The 20,112-nt window shown below is 43.3% G+C and overlaps 1 protein-coding gene across 9 annotated transcripts in view; it reads right to left on the bottom strand.

The window, feature by feature from the left end:
* The window catches only part of tns1b (tensin 1b), a 159,825-nt gene that overhangs the window by 48,932 nt on the left and 90,781 nt on the right, over window positions 1-20,112 (bottom strand). For 8 of the 9 annotated variants that reach the window (XM_068705120.1, XM_068705127.1, XM_068705119.1 and 5 more), the window contains 2 exons: window positions 8,836-8,877; window positions 1,878-1,927 (listed from right to left, as the gene is read on the bottom strand). In XM_068705120.1, the coding sequence (XP_068561221.1) occupies window positions 1,878-1,927; window positions 8,836-8,877 (92 nt within the window). Of the gene's footprint in view, window positions 1-1,877; window positions 1,928-5,443; window positions 5,770-8,835; window positions 8,878-20,112 lie in introns of those variants that run through there. The other variant, XM_068705126.1, reaches the window with a different exon arrangement.

The raw sequence follows: 20,112 nt of genomic DNA, 5'->3' as shown, positions 1-20,112 counted from the left end.
TTTAATATGGACACCTGAGACATTAGGCTGTAAAACATCTCGCCGGATAATTCTTAGTAATAATAGTGAACAACCAAGACTTCTGTCTCTTCAATCTAAAACACTAAGACGCCTCCGTCATCCCAGACTTCCTGGTGGTGAACACCTCCAGTTTCCCACGATCTCAAGGGTCAATGATCTGTCAATGGTCACTTCATAAACATAGCATTAGGCTAAATACTTATTATTCCGGCAAATTATTTGCGATTAACTCCATATACTTAAAGCTGTACTAATAGTTTTTGTATTAACAATGGATGAAATGACGTGCGTAAAGTTTGTCGCAATGTAATGACGAAACCGTAGAGAATTATCACCCAACCCTCAGAACTCTCCGAGGATTGTATCGACTGTTTTAGCTCATTGTTTTAGTTTTCAAGCCCACAAACTCAACTCTGATCAACATTATTCACATCAAAAAAAAAGCAAGCATAAACACACTTCCTGCCAAGCACCGAGCGGGACACAGTTAGTGACAAGCTGTCTCCAGCCTAAGATTTTGTGGAGTCAGACCGAAATAGAGGTGAAAGTAGGGTGAACATTCAACTTGCATTTGTCCGGTGGCCCGAAACATCCATTTTTTGCTAAAATATTTGCCATAAAACATCATAATGTAATAAAATGTCTAGCCAAACACTATAGATTTCATAAGACCTATAATAGGCCAGCCATTTTAGTGGCAGTATAGTTTGCTCAAAGCTGTAACTACATGATATCTCCTTTAACAAGAGGGGGGTTTTTTTTGGGGGGGGGACTCTATCCAAACATTTAGTTATTCCCAGGAACACGGTACTGATTTCAATTGTACCATTAACATGTTGAAAGAAGCTTTTAGCTACAGTTCACTTTGCATGTTTGCTTCACTGAGACATAGCTATGATGATCTGATGAGATGATTAAAATGCATGGCTCAGCAGTATTTTACAGTACGTTGTATGGGGACTATTTACATTGTTAACTGTGATGTATTCATGCACAACCAGGTGTAACAAAGTAGATACAAATTTTAAAAAAGCGGAATAGGGTGTCTACAGTATGTATGCATCCTAATTAATCTTCAATGTGAATCACATTTTTTGTGTCGTGGATGAGGGCGTGTTATCTGTGGATCAGCTGTTTAGCATTGTGCAGCACAACCCTCCAGAGAGATAAAAATGTATCTGTCTGCATCAGAATGTAAATAAGCCTCTCTGGACACACTAGTTTGATTGCATAGCCAGAGCATTACATAATAAATAACCATCATGACTGTGCTGTTATGCACTTTTCAAAAGCTTTTGATTTTTTCCTTCATATGGATGGAAAACGACTGTAATCTCATACCGTGCCTGTGCCGTTATTAGCGACGATGTATCAGATGTTGAACTGTTTTTATAACTCTGTATCAACTCTTTGACTCGCTGTGAGGGAATCAAACTGTCACTCAAACTCAGCGCAGCACTTCAGCCTGTACAGTTGTGGTGTTCAGTTTTACACGTTACTTACACAACTGACAGCATCTGTGACTCCCTCGGGACCGAGGTGAGAGGGGTCGACAGCAAATATCTTTGTGTCCAACTAAACGGCGTGAGGTCCAGTTCAATGGCAGGGCATGTTGCCACGGCAAATATCATATTACAACAGAACTTTCCATTTCAAATGCTTCCATGACTCCAACTGAACGTGATAGAGAATGGATAAGGTTGTGCTTGATATTTGTTTCCCTGCCTTCATTATCTTTTTGTCCTTTTGGAGGAAACAGTGGAGACTAGGTCCTAAAATAATTAAAGAAATCCAATCCAATAAGCCGAATGAAGCCTTTTATGGGAAACTTGAGGCTTGAAAAGAAGAGTTCCTACCTCGATGGTCTGCGCCGGGACTCCATGCTCTTTGAAGATTTCGTTGAGCCCTGCAAAACACAAAGAAAAACAGTGGTGCTTTAACATAAGCCTTAGCATTTAACTTCAATACCTACTATTTGTATATAGATATATATATATATATATCAAATTTTATTCATTAAATTAAAAGTTCATTGCTGTGTGAAAAGACATCAAAATATGCTATTTGTCCAACAACAGAGCTTGTTTGAAACAGTTGTTTGTTGGTTTTGAGTTACATCAAGAATTTCATTTAGTATCATAAAGTCCATAATGTCACCAATAGTTCCACTGATTGTGGATTTACCTGGTATTGATCTGTGATTTTTATTGTTTATAAGGCAGTGCCAAAACCAAGCTGTCCTCTGACAGTACCACAAGTCCGATCTGGTTTAAAGCCAGAATGAGTAGGATTTTCCTAAAATACAACATACTCCTACAATAATAATCCCTCTCAATCATCACTATGACCCACTAGAAGTGTGTGGTGGTGTCCTTATCCACAGACACCATACCCTCTGCCTGGATTTTCTGAGTTAAGGACGTTTCTGGGGGCCAACCTCAATAAAAAACGTAGCAACCGGGTGTAGATATGAGCTGGGGCTGGCTTTCACCCAATGGCGAGCGCTGTAACACCTGTTGAGCCGGGGAGGAGGGGCCAACTTTGAACAGTGGGTTCACAAACCGCAACCGACACGTCCTACTCATTCTGCCTTTAATGTTGTTGACGACTAGTTGAATATTTGACATATTTCCAAAGGTAACTGTTAATCGTATTCATCCCTCTAAATTGAACACATTGAGAGACAAATGCTGATTATTGCCTCACTTTACACTTGAGGCCACATTCTACACACAGTGAGCAAAGTGCAGCTTGCAATGGGCCCTCTCATACGATGCTGTGTGAGGATGGCATCACATGGCACCCTCACAAAGCAAAGCAGAGAGGCCCTCGCAGAGGAAGTGTGGCTGAAGTTGATTGACTGCGTTTTGGCTCCACTATGCCTAGTCTGCCTCGCCTCCCCCTAACAACCAGCTCGAGGAAGGGGTCAAAGGCCATGTGGACTTGTTCACTCCCCTGTGGTGTTTGGGTCACATGTACACAGGAGGGGGCTGTGATCCATCATCATCCATTAGATCAGACTGGCTGACTGAGCCCCGCTCGCCTCCCTGGATGAGTTTCAGCCTGCTTTGCTCTCCCAACGCCTGACCGTCTGTCAGAGGACACATTCGAGCTAACGGAGACATCATCCATATGGGTAGTTAATCATGTGAGTGGGCCTGTTCCAATGTTGTTGTTGCAGCCCAAAATGGTAACATTTGTAGCAATGGTAACATCCCCCCCCAAAAAATCCGACAAATTGGCAAACCTTTTTGTTTTTATCTTGCAATACATTGCGAGTAACATTCCAAAATTACAAGCCAGCTGTAAAAAATTGCAACAATGACAATAAGTATGTGAATTTCGAAGGATGCCCGACACTTGGCATTCCTGTAGCGCTAGTTCTAGCCAACTAGCTAGCAAGGAAGTTGAATGCAGTTCTGTAACTTTGTGCCCTAACTTTGTAGTGGAGATCCGACCTTATTTGCCTGACCTTGATAGGTAGAAAGTTGGAGATTGAAGGGAACAGAAGTCAAATAAAAGAAAACAGGCAGAATCGTCACATGTTGACATTGCGTGATTGTAATTTCTTGGTGGGGCTGAAGGGAAAACATTGTAATTGTTGGTGGGGCTATAGCCTTATCTAGCCACTAGTTTAGCACCACCTATGTTCTGAGGAAACAAAGTGTGTTGAGGTTAATACTCAACTTTTACTTGACTTTGTCTTGTTATGACTAGAGGTGTTTCGATATCATTTTTTTTTCCCGGTTCCAAAACCTGAATTTGCGCATCGACCGATCCCAAGTACCGATCCAATACCACTGTGTTGAAAATATAAATATGACTATCATTAACAGCTGTATACTACCAACCCTATATGGATGTGATCGATATTAGTTGAACATGTTCGGTACCAAATTAGGCAGGATGTTCGGATCGGGTACCGAGTGACACGTTATGTTATTGATCCTGTGTAGCGTAAAGGAGCTCATACATGATATGATGGGATCGGATCGCTGCATAGACTAGCATACTCGCTGATACTCGATCCAGCATTTTAGGTATTTCTGATACTGATATCGCAGTAAAAAGATTGACTATTTCTTGCAAAAATTGCTTTTGGTTACTGAAAAGGAAAGATCCCTTAATACAACACATATTGATTGAATTTGTGTTCAAATTCATTCTTACTGAACGAATATTCCTGCATATACGGGCACAAACGCAGACATAAATGAATCAGACGACACAGTGTTTGCCAATATTCTTTTCTGTCCCAGCAAATCATTTCAACAAATTCTATGCACCATTCCTTTGCTCCATCTTACATGGTAAGTATCCACGTGAGTCCGTGGCCCAAACTGAGGCGACACAAAGCAAATCCCCCATGTTCTTTCTGTGCTTCGGCCAAAACGTTTCCGTATGTCGCCAGGGGCTATAACGAGCAGTCGCCAGAGGATGACAGAGATGAAGGACCAAGAAACGGCCGAAGAGAGAGTTCAGTGCTTGTGTTGAGATGTGGAACTTGTTGTGCATGAAAGTCTTTGAAAGCCCGAAGTCCTTTTAAAAAAGACCACTGTGAGGTGATCAGAACATTGTCAGATTTATTTTAATGACAAGGTAACACATGTCAGAGAAGTCCTGTTCGTTGGACGACAAAACGCATTTCAAAGCGCCACCGCTTCAACCAGAATGCAAACAAATACCTTAATTAGAGAGCGGGGGAGAGTTTTGAGGAGATGGTGTTCATATTGTGCCGCAAAGACGGTTGTAAACTCACAGCTTTTGCTTCAGATTAGTCTGAATTGGTGTGCAGAGCATTTTATGAGCGACAACATGTATGTTAAAGTGCAACCATCTGGGTAAATAAACGTGTCGTAGTGAAGCTACGGTCAGTAATGAGATGATAACTTTCTCTCGCTCTGAAGCGGTCACTGAGAAACTGAAAGACATTGTGATGTTCAAGTGCTGTGATTCTATGAATGGAGGGTACTGTTTAGCCATGACCGTCCACGAAGCCAGATTTAGAGTAGAAAACATTAGCTCCCGAACATCACACAATCCGCACCCTAAGACCTGTTACTCTCCTTTGAGAACTTGTGTTGGGAAGGGGGGAGGGGGAGGGGGGTTAGCGGGTGAGGAGAGGAGGAGGAGGCGGTAGGAACTGGAGTGGGGGGTCCAGCAGGCCTGTTTCCAGATGAAAACCATCTGTGGAGGTTGACTTTACAAGCAGGCCATTCAAATGAACCATCTGAGAAAGAGGGAGGGAGGGAGGGAAGGGTGAAAGACGTTGGGGGCTGGTAAAAGTCCGCGAAGGACACGAGAGAAACTGCTCTATAACAAAGAAGAAAAAAGAAAAAAAAAAGCGATGAAGGAGCGGACAAGAACGGCACCCGTGTTGAATAAATCCATCCATCCATTCGCTCCTCCACCACGGCCCTACCTTCCTGAAAAGGTGGCCCGTACTCCATCGCCATGCCCCCCTCAGAGAGAAGAGCCGCCTTCTCAAAGACCCTCCTCGGTTCATCTCTGGAGAGCTCCCTCTGCCTCTCACCGCTCTCTGTCCGGCAGTGAAGTTTCCTCCGTGAAACCTCTCCCTTTTCTCTGACAGCGAAGGAGGAAAAAAAAAGAAAATCTATTTTGGGCTGTAGTTGCCTGCAGTGGGCCACTTCATGCTCCGGCTCAGACCAGACTCCTCCACAACGCTCCTTGTGTTCTGTCTTCTGTGTCCGCTGTGTCTTCACCCTTCCTTCTCTCGCTCTCTGTCTGTGTGGTGGCCACCCCCCCCCCCCCCCCCTCCCACTCGGCCTCCTATCACATTATCTCTCCCCCTCATATTCAACTTTTCCCTCCCTCTCTCTCTCTCTCTCTCTCTCTCTCTCTCTCTCTCTCTCTCTTTCTCATCTGTGTACGGATCTAAATTGCAACTGCTAACCCTTTCCATCTCCTTGGGCAAACATCTGGGGTCTGATGCACACAAACACAAGCACACATGAATCAGCTGACTGTAGCTCTTCACCACTCTGTGTGGGGAGTCACGGCCGCTCAGATGTCATTTTGCAAACATGCTTGTGTGTGAGAATCTTAATCTGACCTCAAACTAACCCCAACCTGTTTTTGTGAACTATATGATGTTATTATCACATTTTAGTATTTCTAAATGGTGTGTGTATTCTGAACTTTCCTCTCTTTCCTGTCAGTTTCTCACCTTTCAGTCTCAAGTACAAGAAAGAGAATAATCGCCAAGACTGTAAAAATTTGGCACATGAAAACACCTTAACTTTTTGAAGGTGCAGTTAAATCTCAAATAAGTTAAAAGCTTAATGAAAGGTGTCAACGAGGCAAATAAGCAGAGAAACACCAGTGTAACCGAGGTACAAACTGATCCAGTGAAGCGATAGAAGCGAGTCATAAGACGGATCGTTCCGATGCTCCGAGGCGACGAGGCGCGGGGCAAACCTCTCCCAGACGTCACAGAGCAACCGCGACAGCAAATGCCCATGAGCAGACGGCAGCGACTGCACTCGCACACACAGACACAGACACACGCTGACGCGTACATGCACTCCCAACGCATGCACACAGTAAATGCCTGAAACACAGACTCATTCAATCACACAGTTATAATCACTATGTGTTCCAGGCTCGGCTCCTTAGTGAAGGTGAGGACCAAAATATGACCTGAGAGGGAGAACACCGTCCGATGTGAAGCTCCCGCATGACGGGGGAGAAGTGTGTGCTCTTCTGCACTACACTGTATGAGAAAAGTGAAGAACAACACGGGGAATGCCAATACAAGCAGCCACACACACACACACACACACACACACACACACACATATTTTGATCGTTGTGGAGAAAGTGGGCACGCGGCTTTGGGTGGTAACTCTAAATCGGTTACATGATCCTTCCTTTCCCAGACAAAATACAACTCACAGGAAGTTGTGTCATGGCCGGCCAGGGCGGAGTGAGTCCAAGGCAAACATGCGCACTCTAATTGTTGTGTGTGTGTGTGTTCACCCAACATGCACGTATGGAGGCGGGAGTCTTCACCCTGAAGCCACGATAACTACTTCATTAAAGTTCATCCGCTATTTCTAAAACAACCATATGTAGGCTTGGGGGGGGCGTGATATCATAGGATAAGCCATGTGTGTCTGATTACCCATCAGTCCCTGGGGTGTTTACGCTGAACATCTCTTGTGAAAGCCCAACGCAGTAGTGATGTATGGTGACCAACGTTCAATGCATTTTTAAGGATGCGTCCTTTTTAAGTCATTCTGATTCCACTTATTTCCCCAATATGTACAGCAGCAAACGACACGTTACAACAGGCTGAATGAGGCGCGGGCCAGTAGTAAAGCATACGGTACGTTTCCTCACAGAAGCAAGACTCAGGATTTGAATGGTAAAATCAGAGATGAGATGACTGCAGGAGTGGTTCATATCTGCTCCCGTACTTGTGCCTGTGACATTCAGCCCATTCATTTATGCAGGGGGTGGTGCCCCCATATCCAGTGAAAAGGAAGGGTGTGGAGGTTTAGGTGGTGGATGGGAGTTCAACATATCCAACTCAGCTCAGCTCAGCTCAGCACAGAGTCGTCCTTTAACAAGAAGATCGGCGGTTCGATCCCCGGCTCCGGTAATCCATGTCAAAGTGTCCTTGGGGAATACACATTGCTCCTGCAAGCTGTGCCTAATGTGTATGAATGATTCGTTAGAGTTCTGATGGGCAGGTGGCACCTTGCGTGGTAGCCCCTGTATGAATGGGTGTGAATGGGTGAATGATGACATATAGTTTTAAAGCAATTTGAGTTGTTGGAAGAATTGAAAAGTATAGTCCATTTACCATTTAAATAGGAAAAAACTTTCCACAATTGTGCATTGATGCCATATGGCAACAATTTACCAACAACCCTCTTTTTTTCAAACATTTCTATTATTTAAGCAATAGTAAAAGTAATAAAACACATTAAACATTGTTATCATGTTTCAGTAATAAATAAATGATACATTTATGGATTATAGAGTGATATATGTCAAATATCTTATTTGGTATCATTTTGTTAAATCGGGGTTAAAAATGTCTACCTGACATTTGTTTTAAGAGTTTCCCAAACCTCAGTTTGTGAATGGACTTGTGGACCTTCTGCACTCTGTAGCTGACCTTGACCTTTGACCCTCCAGCATGTGTGTGTGTGCACCCAAGAGGCACAGATAGAAAGCTTCACATTACATTGCACTGACAAATCCTCCTGCTCAGAGAATCAGCAGCTAATCACAGTGTGATGGCCTCGGTGTCTGACGTGCCTTTTGAAAACAGGTCTAATGGGAACAGAATCAGCAGCCTGGCTGGATTCCCAGCTCAGAAACACCTCATCGCTCTGTTTTAACACTTGAGTTCCCGCAAGACACTTTGATAAGTTGCTCATTATCTTGTGAACATTGGATGTGTTTTTGTTAAAAACTCCACGAGTTGGTCAGAAAATCGGATTTGCACTTTGACAAGGTCAGTCCAAACTTTCAACAGTAAACAAAACGTACTTCCTGTGGACACCCATACTTCAGAGGAGAAATGAAACAATGATAACGTATCAAGTATACACCTGCTCTAATTGAGAAGACTTTCAGCTGTTTTCAGGTGTATTTGCTGTAAATGGAGCGCAGCTGTCACTTCACGCCAGCTGGAACGCCTCTATCCACACACAATTAATACCCCTCATACATCAAACAGCTGATCTGTCCGCAAGTGTCACAGAGGCGGACTAATCCGCTTCAGCTCAGTAATCTAAGCAAAAGAGATGGCTGGACCTGCGAAAAAAAGTTGAAACTCACCATGGTGTCTACGTGTTTGAGAGGGAGGTCACTGCTCGGCGCCTGTTCAGAGAAGAGACAGAGAAAAGGAGAAAAAAACGGAACGTGAGTTCAATAATGTGCCTGCAGCACAACATTCCTCAAAAACCCATGTCGTGTAACGTCGCGTCATGTCACATCGTCTCCTCTCGTGCTACGTCCTCGGCGCCATTCTTTGCCCTAATGTGGCCTGGAGCAGAGCAGGGCTCCACCTTGAATGCGTGGGACCATCTATAATCCCTCTGTGCAAATATTTACACAAAGTGACAAGTCTGCTTCCATTAGCCAAGACCTGAGAGTCCATCCGTGGAACTCTCTTTTCCAACGCCATATACAGCTATGGACAGAGAGAGAGAGAGAGAGAGAGAGAGCCAACAGGGACAGAACGAGAGAGAGAAATAGGGGACAGGGAGAGATAGAGGAAAGGAGAAAGAGAGAAGAGAGAAATGAAAGACAGTGGGTAGATGTCGAGTCGGGGCCGGCTGGGTGTTGGTTATAGAGGGAGATGAGATGGAGGTAAAGAAAAGGGGTTCATGGCAGAGAGCGGAAGAAGAAAAACATCAGAGCGATCCATGATGTCATGAGCATGTGTGGGCTTGGCTAACCGCAGACTACCACACATGCACAGATGTTACTTAGCGTAACAGAGTCAGTGTATTAAGAAAAAAAAACTCAGTCATATCTATATGTAGCAGAGAGGACAGCAAATGACTAGAGTCACTTTTCAGTGCAGCACAGCTGAATATAGTGGGCGTGGCTTCTCCGACAAATGAGTGACCAGCCGGGATGTCTGTTTGGTCAGTTGTGACGATCCCTGTCTCTGTAGATCGTCCTCTTATAGAGCAATAAGTGTACATCAGTGACTCCTGACTGCTTTGTTGCCATAGAGATTTGAGTGATTGTCAAAAGATGGCAGGGTTCATTGAACCTCAACAGCTTCTCAAAGTCGACATAAGACAGCACATAAGACTGTAAAAAGAACGGAAAGTGGGCATTTTGTGCTCGGTCAGATTCTAAGCTTTTGTTTACTCTCTAATCTAAATCAGGAAAACTGTTTGAACAAAATGTGGATGGAATGTATTACATAAATAAAAAACTTTGTTTATAATCTTTATAATCTCCAAACTACAATAACCCCTCGCACAGAGCGGGCTGTAAACAGGCAAGTAAAACAGACTGTCCTTATTGAGATGCATATTCCACATGAGCTGCATACATGTCCAAAGAACACTCCCAAACCTGAATTATGTCGGCATATCCCATATGTCTTAATCGGGAAAATACTGCATTCAAAATAAAGCCTAATCCCGACATTTACACGACCCGTATCAAATTCAGAATATTGTGATATTTGATATAAAAAGTGGAAATATTAGTGTTCATGTCAATGTTGTCAGTGATAGGACACATCAGGCTTTGGATACACAGACAATAACACAAAAATGAAATATCACCAGACTTGTAATTGGGAAGGAAGCACCAATAGTGGAGGCCTCCTCCTGGACAGTAAACACACAGAGAGCTACACTGTGACGCCAAGGATGCTCTGCTTCTGGAGAACGCTTCAGTGGAACATAAACAGTAAACGCAAAGGGTAAATTATAGTCTGGCTGTGCAGGCCCCAGAATATAGACTGAACGCCCAGAGCAAACCACCAACCAGCAACAGAGAGACAGAGAGACAGAGAGACAGAGAGACAGAGAGACGTCATCATCCTAACCAGTGAAATACCAACCTACAACATTTAAAAAGGGAATGGTGATTAAATTAATAATACAATGCCATGGCAACAACTTTGTACTTAATGTCAGATCATGACCATCTGCGTTCTCTAGGCGGGTGTGTAACTGTGGTTTATTGTTGTACATTAGACAAGTGGAAGACAGATTTGCTTTAAGGAACGAAGGGAAAGGAAACACCAGACCGACGTTTTTTCAGCCTCTAAATGCAGACTGTGGATTTGCTCGGAGGTCGAAAATTTGCAGCCGCAGGCATTCTCACACAAATAGAGCCCATTGTGTGTACACCCAGAAAAACACACAGACACAAACAATTCTCACATTGATGTATTCTAACATGTGCGTTTCCGCTTGTTACAATTGCAGCCAGATGGCTGGAGTGAGTGCGTGTGCTGCGTGTATACATGTGTGAGTATCGTCGATGGGGCTTGCAACTAATTCAGAGAGCATGAGAAGCAGCTTGGGAAGCTGTGTATCAGCAAAATGGTCCACAGAAGAAGCGTCTGCCGTTTCTCTCAGCCCTCATCAAAGGAAACATTTGAGGGGGAACTGTAGCACTGAAGCAAGTAATTGTTTCAAAGACATTTCCTTTTTTCAAATCAAGGCAATTCTTACTAGCCATGCAAAGTAAATCTATGGCGAATCAATTCAAAGCCAGAACTGGATCTTGGCTTTTATAAACCACTTCACAGGCTCAAATGATGAGGATTTTTGCTGCGTCATAGTGACGTTCCAACAAGGACAAGAGGTTGATCCCCGAGGCCCAGCGCTCAGTTCAGAGTCAAGCGACTACATGCTGGTGACAAACAGCAAACTGTCTCGTCAACGTTGAGAGGGCAACAAAGAGCCCTCGATCATTTCACGTTATCACACTATGGTACGACATGTGGACATGACCGTGATCGTTTTTTGCTGACGATGATAAGAATAAACAGCACGGTTTATACCATTATGAGACTTAAGCATGGTTCATTTTTGTTAAGAGTCAGAGAGTCCATTTTATTTGGTGTTTTGATTGTGTAGTTTTTTGTTTTTTTTCTATATACTGTTTCAGTGGCATACAACGGTCTTAAAATGACAATAATATAACTTATCGCAAATGTTTCTAGGACAACATATTGTGCAACAAAAGTAGTTATCGTCATAACAACAGCCAATGTTAGCCACACCACCGCAGGGCAGCAGAGTCTTACGTTAAATCATTGTTCTGTAGCCAAGAGCTTTGCAACACGTGCAGGGAGACCGAAAACACAAAACTTGGCATTTCCAGTGCTCTAAATATGTATGTATGCACTTATTTCTGCATCTTTGGATATTAATTATACAGTAATCAACTTGAAAGTGTGAACAAAAAAAAACATCATTCTTTGCAGATACTCTGGTTTTCTGGCTCGTTGGCCTAGTCCCTAGCTTAGAGCCATGCCACCTCCTTAAGCCAAGTCAGATGAGCATCATATTGCATTTGTTCTCATGAAAGGAGCTAAATACAGACTGTTGATCTCCCATGTGGTAGCAGTATAATAACAGACATAATAATAGCCGAGCAGTATAATAACATTTTGCTTGTAAGAAAGACAAGGGTCAGTATTTCCTGCTCCATAGCTCAGAATGAATACATGTGGGAGGTGCAAGAGTTCTTATTGATCAAAACCAATGGTAAAATGCATTCTGTCACAGGTTACTGACATCGGTCGCTATTTCGGACAACTGTCATTGTTCTACTGATTATAGATCAGCTGAAGGAACTTTATGATAACACTGAATTCACCAAAGTAAAAGCTGAGATTTGGGGACGTGGAGACTTCGCTACATTTCAATCGCACAAAGCAAGAAACACAAGGAGTCCGACAATCAGGCAGGTTGCAAACAGCGTAGATTCAACGCAGGTCATCTTTGCAGAGATTACAACCACAATAAAATAAAAGGAACTGTTTGGATGTTACACCACTCACATTAGACCTCTTATCTGCCCCCAAAGAAACTTGTTTTGCTCATGTTTTAGTAGCATGATAGCTAGCTGGACTAAACATAGCTATTAAGTCTGTGGGCGCTAGAACTAGATAATGACAGACTCTTGTTTAACTCCACTCTATTGATTTATTCATATAGCACCTTTCAAACAAAACAAGCAGCCCTTCTCCTCAGTGCTTCTCATTTAGTGATGCCATCAGTATTCCTAATGTAAGCTGGTGAGCACAATGTTTTATTACCAAACAGAATGATAGCGAAACCAACAAAAATAAGATCCAAGTTGTGATAAACTAGAATTTCCCCTGTATTACCCTTTCACACAGCACACACAGTCCCTTGAAGAATACAAGCTCATTCACAGACGAGCTATAATTACATGCAATACGTCTGAGTCTGCTTTGTTGCTCACGTGCTGTGAAAACTGTCGCGTGAAGAACAAACAGATGATGAGAGAGCTTCGACAAAGTCTCTAAGTACATCACAACAGAGTGTGACTTTCACCCACAGCTCTTCATCTCTTCCAAATGCCATAGCATGTGCTTTCTTTCACAGGAGCACAGTGGCTCCTTTGACCAAATCACCAAATTATAGCCCCGCTCCTTTAGGAAGGCAGAGGTAGCTGGCGCGTTGGGAGTTTCCCCCCCTGAGCGGCGGGGATAAAACGTAGCCCAAAGCTGGGCCTCTGGGGAAATGACCCAGGGCTAAATATACAGCTGAGCATCTTTAGAGCTCGAGAGACACAGCCCATTTAGCTCGGCACGGCCGGGCTCAGTGCGGACGGCGGAGCGGTTCAAAATCACCGCTTTAGGTGCACGGGTGTGGGTTTGAGACGAGGCAGACGGCATCGATCGAGACTGTTTACGTTCAGCCGGTGAGCTGAGCGTGCAATAACCGACTGAAACTGAGAAGGATGAAAGAAAACCCTTCCATTATTATTCATAGCTTCGCTGTAGATGCACAGAATTGTGGGATAGTGTGTCTGTTGGGTGTGAGTGTCACAAACTACACACGGGATGCTCCACATTTTTTTCCAGAGTACAACCTTGTGTGGCTATACGTATGTGTGTGTGTGTGTGTGTGTGTGTGTGTGTGTGTGTGTGTGTGTGTGTGTGTGTGTGTGTGAGTCAGACCAAGTGTCACTCATCCTTTCCTCTCTCCGGCACCTACTACCTTCTACCCTGAACGGCCTCATGCAGTTTTAGGACAGTTCTTTGGAAACTTAAAAAAAAATATTAAATAAACACACACACACACACACACACACACCGTCTGTACTGGCAGCAGAGCTGCTACGCACCAGCTCTACTCCTATGTTTACACTTTACACATTTTGGACAGTCGCCCACACTGAGAGCTTAGCAGCGGCCTTAGACGGGCCTCGATGTACTTTATGCAGCATTCCTCACCAGTAATGACACGAAAGGTTGAAAAGCTAAATGTGCGAGCCTTGTTGCACTAAATCACAGTCAAAGGGCCTAATTTGCAAGGAATGAAACGCATCCGAAAAACAAGGCTACTGATTCTTGCCCTGATTAAAATTCCCAAAACAGTGCAGGCTGAGAAAATGAATAAAATCCCCAAAAAGTCTTTTGTTCTTCTGAGATGCCACTTAAAGTTGTGTGCTGATTGGGTTACAACAGTTCTGGTTATTTGAAACAAAAACAAACTTGAACTTTAAAATACTGCCTCTGATTGTCGTCATGTGATTGTGAGTTGCCCCTTTGTGTCAAACACTATCCGTCACAGTGGACGACAGAGACTGACATGTCCAACAGTGCCTCCTAGTGGGAATAAACACAAACTGCAGCCCTGACAATAGCTGACATAACGATGGTTCACCTGAAGCCTCAGTCCTTCACAGTCAAATGTATTCAGACTATTGTAACACACAGCTGATGGAAACAGCAACCGCTCTGCCACTGAAGAAGCTGGAGGTAGATGTGAAGTATACCTAACGCTCATTGCTTCAGCAGGGCTTCCCGAGTTTCTATACTTTTAGGAAGTGGCTGAAAACTGTGAATGTGTTTGTTAGCCTTCAAAGTAAAAGCGCAGCTGTTTGGCAAGGCCCTTACAAAAATGTTTTCCCCTCTAGTGGCTGCCTAAAAAGGCAATCCTGCCTCACGAGAGGTGATGCAACCCCAGAGCCAATTCCTGCTTGGTTTAAAAGATCCCCTAAATGTAATGTTGAAAACGCGATGCTCAGAGATGACACGTCGCCGGCAAAGGCTGTAGTTTTCAGTGTAAATCATCCAAACATTGTTTTTCTTCTCCCTCATGCAAAAACATACACATATGCACATTATTTACAACTACACATATCCCTCCACGAGTAACACCATCACCTAGGGCCAGTTAGATAGAGGAAATCAATACCACCATATTCATAAGAAATGTTTCTGATATTGACATAACAACGTACAAACAACATAATAATCAAACTGGCTTCCACTATGCATTATGACAAAACCGCAAATGTGTAAAACAAAATATTTTTTTTGTGTTTAATTTCCTTTGAATCATTCATTTGGATAACTGAATTTGTAATCACAATGTGGCCATATTCATAACAACATGATACATTTTAAAAGTCATAGGCTCTACTACTCCATCATCCTCAATAACACACAAGCAAACACACACGCACACACACACACACACAAACACACACAAACACACACACACACACACACACACACACAGCTGTTCCTCTCTCATGCTCTGTGGTCCTTCATCTGCAGCGTTCACACAGCCATGTCCCAGAAATGTAAACATGGTGCTGAGGAAGGAGGGGCTATGTGGGCCTGATGTATCCAGGGTTAGGGTTCGGGTTGGAGTGTGCATGCTTGTTCCCGTTCCCACCCCCCATGAGGTAGAGTGTGGAAGGGGGGGGGCTTCTAAAATACCAGGGATCCCTTAGGACTAGAGGAGAGTGGAGTGGACGGTCCTCGCTGTGGGAAAAACCCCTGAGCCGTCTGTGACCCTAAACCACCTCTGCCTTCTCTGCGTTTCTCAGCCCGCCTGATACGGACCTGACCGCTCACTCTGTTATGTAACCGAAAGCCTTCTGCAACATGTGAGAGAGGAGGGACTCTCTAAAGGAATCTGCCAAGTATTTTTACTCCTTGTGTGTGTGTGTGTGTGTGTGTGTGTGTGTGTGTGTGTGTGTGTGTGTGTGTGTGTGTGTGTGTGTGTGTGGACAGGGTCTACTCAGTCACACCTACATGCACACACACTTACCGCACTAATCGCTTTTTCTTAACTCTGCATATGTCCCAATATGGTAATAACTCAGAAGCATCATGTAAATAACCCAGGAAAAAAAGTGAAACAGGAATTGTGAAAGCCTTATCTAGACTACTGTACTTCATCACTGCAATATTTTTCTTTTATTTCTTCGGCCTGGCTGAACTTCTCATGCCTGTGAAATCTGAGATGCTCTGTATATTATGCAATAATTCATTACTTACAACAATAGACGATATGTATGTAACGTAGTTAATAACCCAAAGGACAAAATAGCTTGTATGTCTGTGTTACATTATCTTCTGATCTGTGGGTTAGGCCCATGCATGTATAAAGAGAACTGGATACGGCGTTGAAGGCAGGGCCCCATTGATTCCTATGAAAGTTGCTCAGTGGCGCAAGAGGCAAACAAGTTTGACTTTCGAGATGTGATCTTCTGCATCCATGTGGCCCATAGAGGAAGCGCACTGGCGTTACATTTAACCCCGCCTCCCAGCCCTCAGACTCGGGCTCGTTCACATTTTGTTATAAGGATAATTATAAATAATAAGGACAATTCCAGAGTTCTTTAAGAGAAGTTGATTTACATTTAAAAAAAATGTATACCCTGACTTACAGACGTCTCTTTCCCAATGTAAATCTATGGGGAAAAGTACTTTTGGACTTCCATGGCGTCACGTGACTGACCCGGAAGTTGTAATTCCACAGTTTAGCCACTATGTCAAATTTGGTTCAAAGCCTGTCGCTCTTCCTGGGGGCTTGGCTAGGATCCTGTCCTTGTTTGGGCACAACAACAAAGTAAAGCCCAGTTCATGCTTGCTGCATCCGCCTGGCCATCACAAGCATGCAGACTGGGCATGCATCTTTTTATCCATTTATCCACAGATCCATCCATCCATCTATCATTTGCGTGTTAGCTTATGCGTGCTAATATTTGCCAATTAGCTCTTAACACAAAGTTATGTCCTAAGTTTTGCAGATATTTTACAAATAAACCAAGACCAAATCACAGTTTTGGACAAACTAAAACTTTGACGTGATGTTGGGCACAAGTTGAAAAGGAATCACTAACATTATTACAATTCGTCTTTTGGAGGAGCTGACTATTTGTACTAAATATCTTGGTAAACTGTCCAATAGTCCTCAAGACATTTAACTCAAAATAACAAATGGCAACAACAGAAAGTCAGTGGGATTCATCCTCTCCACTGTGAATAACCAGATATTTCAAACTGAACCAAAGTGGTCAACCGACATTGCCATTCCTAAAGCCATGCTGCTTACACGGCCAGAGATGTCTCACTTACTTAAAGGGAAGGTTGTTGTTGTGGCTAAAAGAAACCGACTGCTGGGAGTCAGTCTCACTGTACAGAAAACCACCTATGACATTGTGTCTGTACCAACCGTCATCATTTGCAGCCACAAAAGGTCCTTGTCAGTAAAGCATGGGTCATTTTAGAGATTTGAAGAAACAACCAATGCTGTTGTTTTTCTGCTGAGAACAGTCTGTTTTAGTTGGACGGATGAGCAAAGTATTACTAAAGCGTGGGCGGCACTAAATAACCTCACTGTGAAAAGTCTTCTTCCGAGTAAACAACATGACTGTTTATTAGAACAAACATCTCAAACGACACAAAAATGCGAGGGTTGATGGGTATAAGGAGGAAGATGTTAAGCATTTCATAACCAGCAGTTCCTAAAGTCTGGGGAGCCTGACATAACTAAGAAGGCTGAAGGTGACCACAGTCTGAACCGATGTTTCTTCATACTGGACTTTTCTAACACTGGTGGGTTAATTAAAGCCTAGCTTGCAGGGTAGTCCATTATGATAACAGGTCATAGTGAATAGGACTGGGATTATTCTGCTTCTGCAACACCTTGGCAGTTTGACTTCATAAAACTGTAGTTTACAAGCCACTGTTTGCTTGTAATTCGACAATGTAAACTAACAGGCTCAGTTATTGTAACCATATAAATCATGTCTGCAAATTGCGTGTTTGGGAGTGAAATGAGTGAACTTCATTTGTATAAAATAGCAATTTGCAAAATGGACTATGCGTAAAAACAAGGAGACAAACTACAAGTTACAGAAATAAAAAGTAAAAGAAAGTGTTGAGTTTGAAGATTCTTTTAAAAGGGTTTTTTAGAAAAATGTGCAGCGGTTGCTCTGCTTCAGAAACCATTAACGAATTGCTTCCTTTTAGGTAATTGTCTTATAAAAGCTCTGCCAATTAACGGAGGAGTGAGGGCTGAGTGCATTTGGATCATTAATCGCTTCAAATAAGATGGGGAAAAAAATGCATCAAAGTGACTTTCTCACTTTGACCCAGCACTTAACTCATTCTATCTTTGGATGTGGATGCCTGCGGGGAAAGAAAATGTACCATGTCATCCAGTTTTTCGTAGAGCACCCATCGGGCTTATGTAATATATAAACACACACTTGGTAATGCTGGATCATCACGTAGAACACATAAGAAACACTTACGTGTGAGTTCAATATCAAACAGGTTTTTCATGGCCTGGTTTAGTACATTCCCAGGGAGCTGGGATCATACTGCATATCGTAACAGGACGCCTGGCTGGTGCTTGTACACAGCGTAATACAGGGCACATCGGGGAAATATGTGTGCTTCTAAACACAACACTAATTGGACCACATCTAGACCATCTTTGCCCTGCAGTTAGTCATTACTCAGCAATGTCCTGGCCCTGTTCCCCCACTACACAAGACCTAAATATATAAAAAAAGAAGCTGGATGACGTAGGTGTGGGTGGTTTATGGTTTTCTGAGTGTGTGTGCATATCTTTGCTTGTGGGTGCATGCATTCTTTATGTGTGTTTCTAGGGGGCAAGTGTTCAGATGAGCAGTCCACGTCACCAGGTTCCTTGATATCTTTCTCCCTCTCCTCCTCCTCCTCCATCAAGCAGGCTTCCTGGCAGAGCTGGCTCGGCATGAGGGCACATCTCAGGAATGCTCCCAGCATGCTTTACAGCATGTTGCGCACGTCCAATGGCAAGGGTCTGGTTGGGGGTAGTCACTTCTGTCATCATCGCTGTCGGATGGGATCTTCCAACCGCACATCATCAATTACAATAAAGGGGTTGCCAGTTGGCGTCAATTTCCCACAGAGGGATGTTTCCAAATTCACTCTGTAGACTCTGTAGTTAGTAACTAAGATACTATATTTAAAACAGGACTAAGAGGCCGCTAATTTCATAATTACACTAATTTTACTTGTACATGCTGGTGCAGTTAAAGGGCCAGTGTGTAGCATTTCAGGGGATCTTTCAGCAGAAATGGAAGATAATATTCATAACAATATTTTCATTAGTGTATAATGGTGAAACTAAGAATTGTTCCATTTTCCTTATGAGTCCTTCATATCTACATAGGGAGCAGGTCCTCTTCACGGAGTCCGCCACGTTACTACAGTGGCCCAGAACAGACAAACAGCTGCAGTAAGAAACAGCTGCATGAAAATATTTGAGTTTCGAGTCGAATATTATCATCCGGTAATAAAGCCATGTATTCTTTGTAGTTCGTCCCATCCGAGTGGAATGTCTGGATTCCACTTTTTTCCCCGACTAAGTTAATATATGACCGATGTTGCAATCAGTCTGCACCTGAGTGGGGCGGTAAATCACGTTGGTCTCAGGCGGTGTGCGGAGGAATTCACCAAACAAGGGGCTGAGGAGAGCTGACACACACCTCGGGCTGGACGGCTGCAGCTGGGAACGCTCGAAGGCGAGCGCGCGCCCGCACTTCCACACACAAACACATACAGCGTCATCCAAGCCCCTGTGATGTGCGCTGACACATGCTGTACGCACAGGTAGAATGACTTATTCATATCTGTAATACGTACTTTGATAGAAGTACTCTAACTCACCTTCATAAAAGCAATGCGTTCAGTCCACATCTATATTATTATAGCTCATATTTTTGCAATGGCGATGCTGTCCATGTATTTAGGCTAGCAGGCCACTAGACAGCATGACCATTGTTGGGACTTGAAAGGCAGTTTCCTTATGTCTCCTCTCTCCTCAGCGGTAAAGGCAAACCAACAAATGTTTTACACCTCATCTCATCAGCATTTATGAGAGCAATCAGCACCTTTAATGCAGCGTCAAAAGCCTCTGGGGAGACTCCTGTTGGCGAGCCAAGATAAAAGAGATAAAATGGAGGCAGACGCCCTGCGGCTTCTATTCACTTCATTTTATTCTATTAAAAACATATAATCTACTAGGAGGAACAGATTGTATTCTGCATTGACTCAATGAATAACTCACAAAGAAACATTGT

This window comes from Cebidichthys violaceus, unplaced genomic scaffold, assembly GCF_023349555.1.
Source record: "Cebidichthys violaceus isolate CVI_PGR_0920_01 unplaced genomic scaffold, fCebVio1.0.p SCAF_11, whole genome shotgun sequence".
NCBI lineage: Eukaryota > Metazoa > Chordata > Actinopteri > Perciformes > Stichaeidae > Cebidichthys > Cebidichthys violaceus.
The sequence above is the reverse complement of the archived record's forward strand: the minus strand, read 5'-3'. Positions and strand labels throughout refer to the sequence as shown.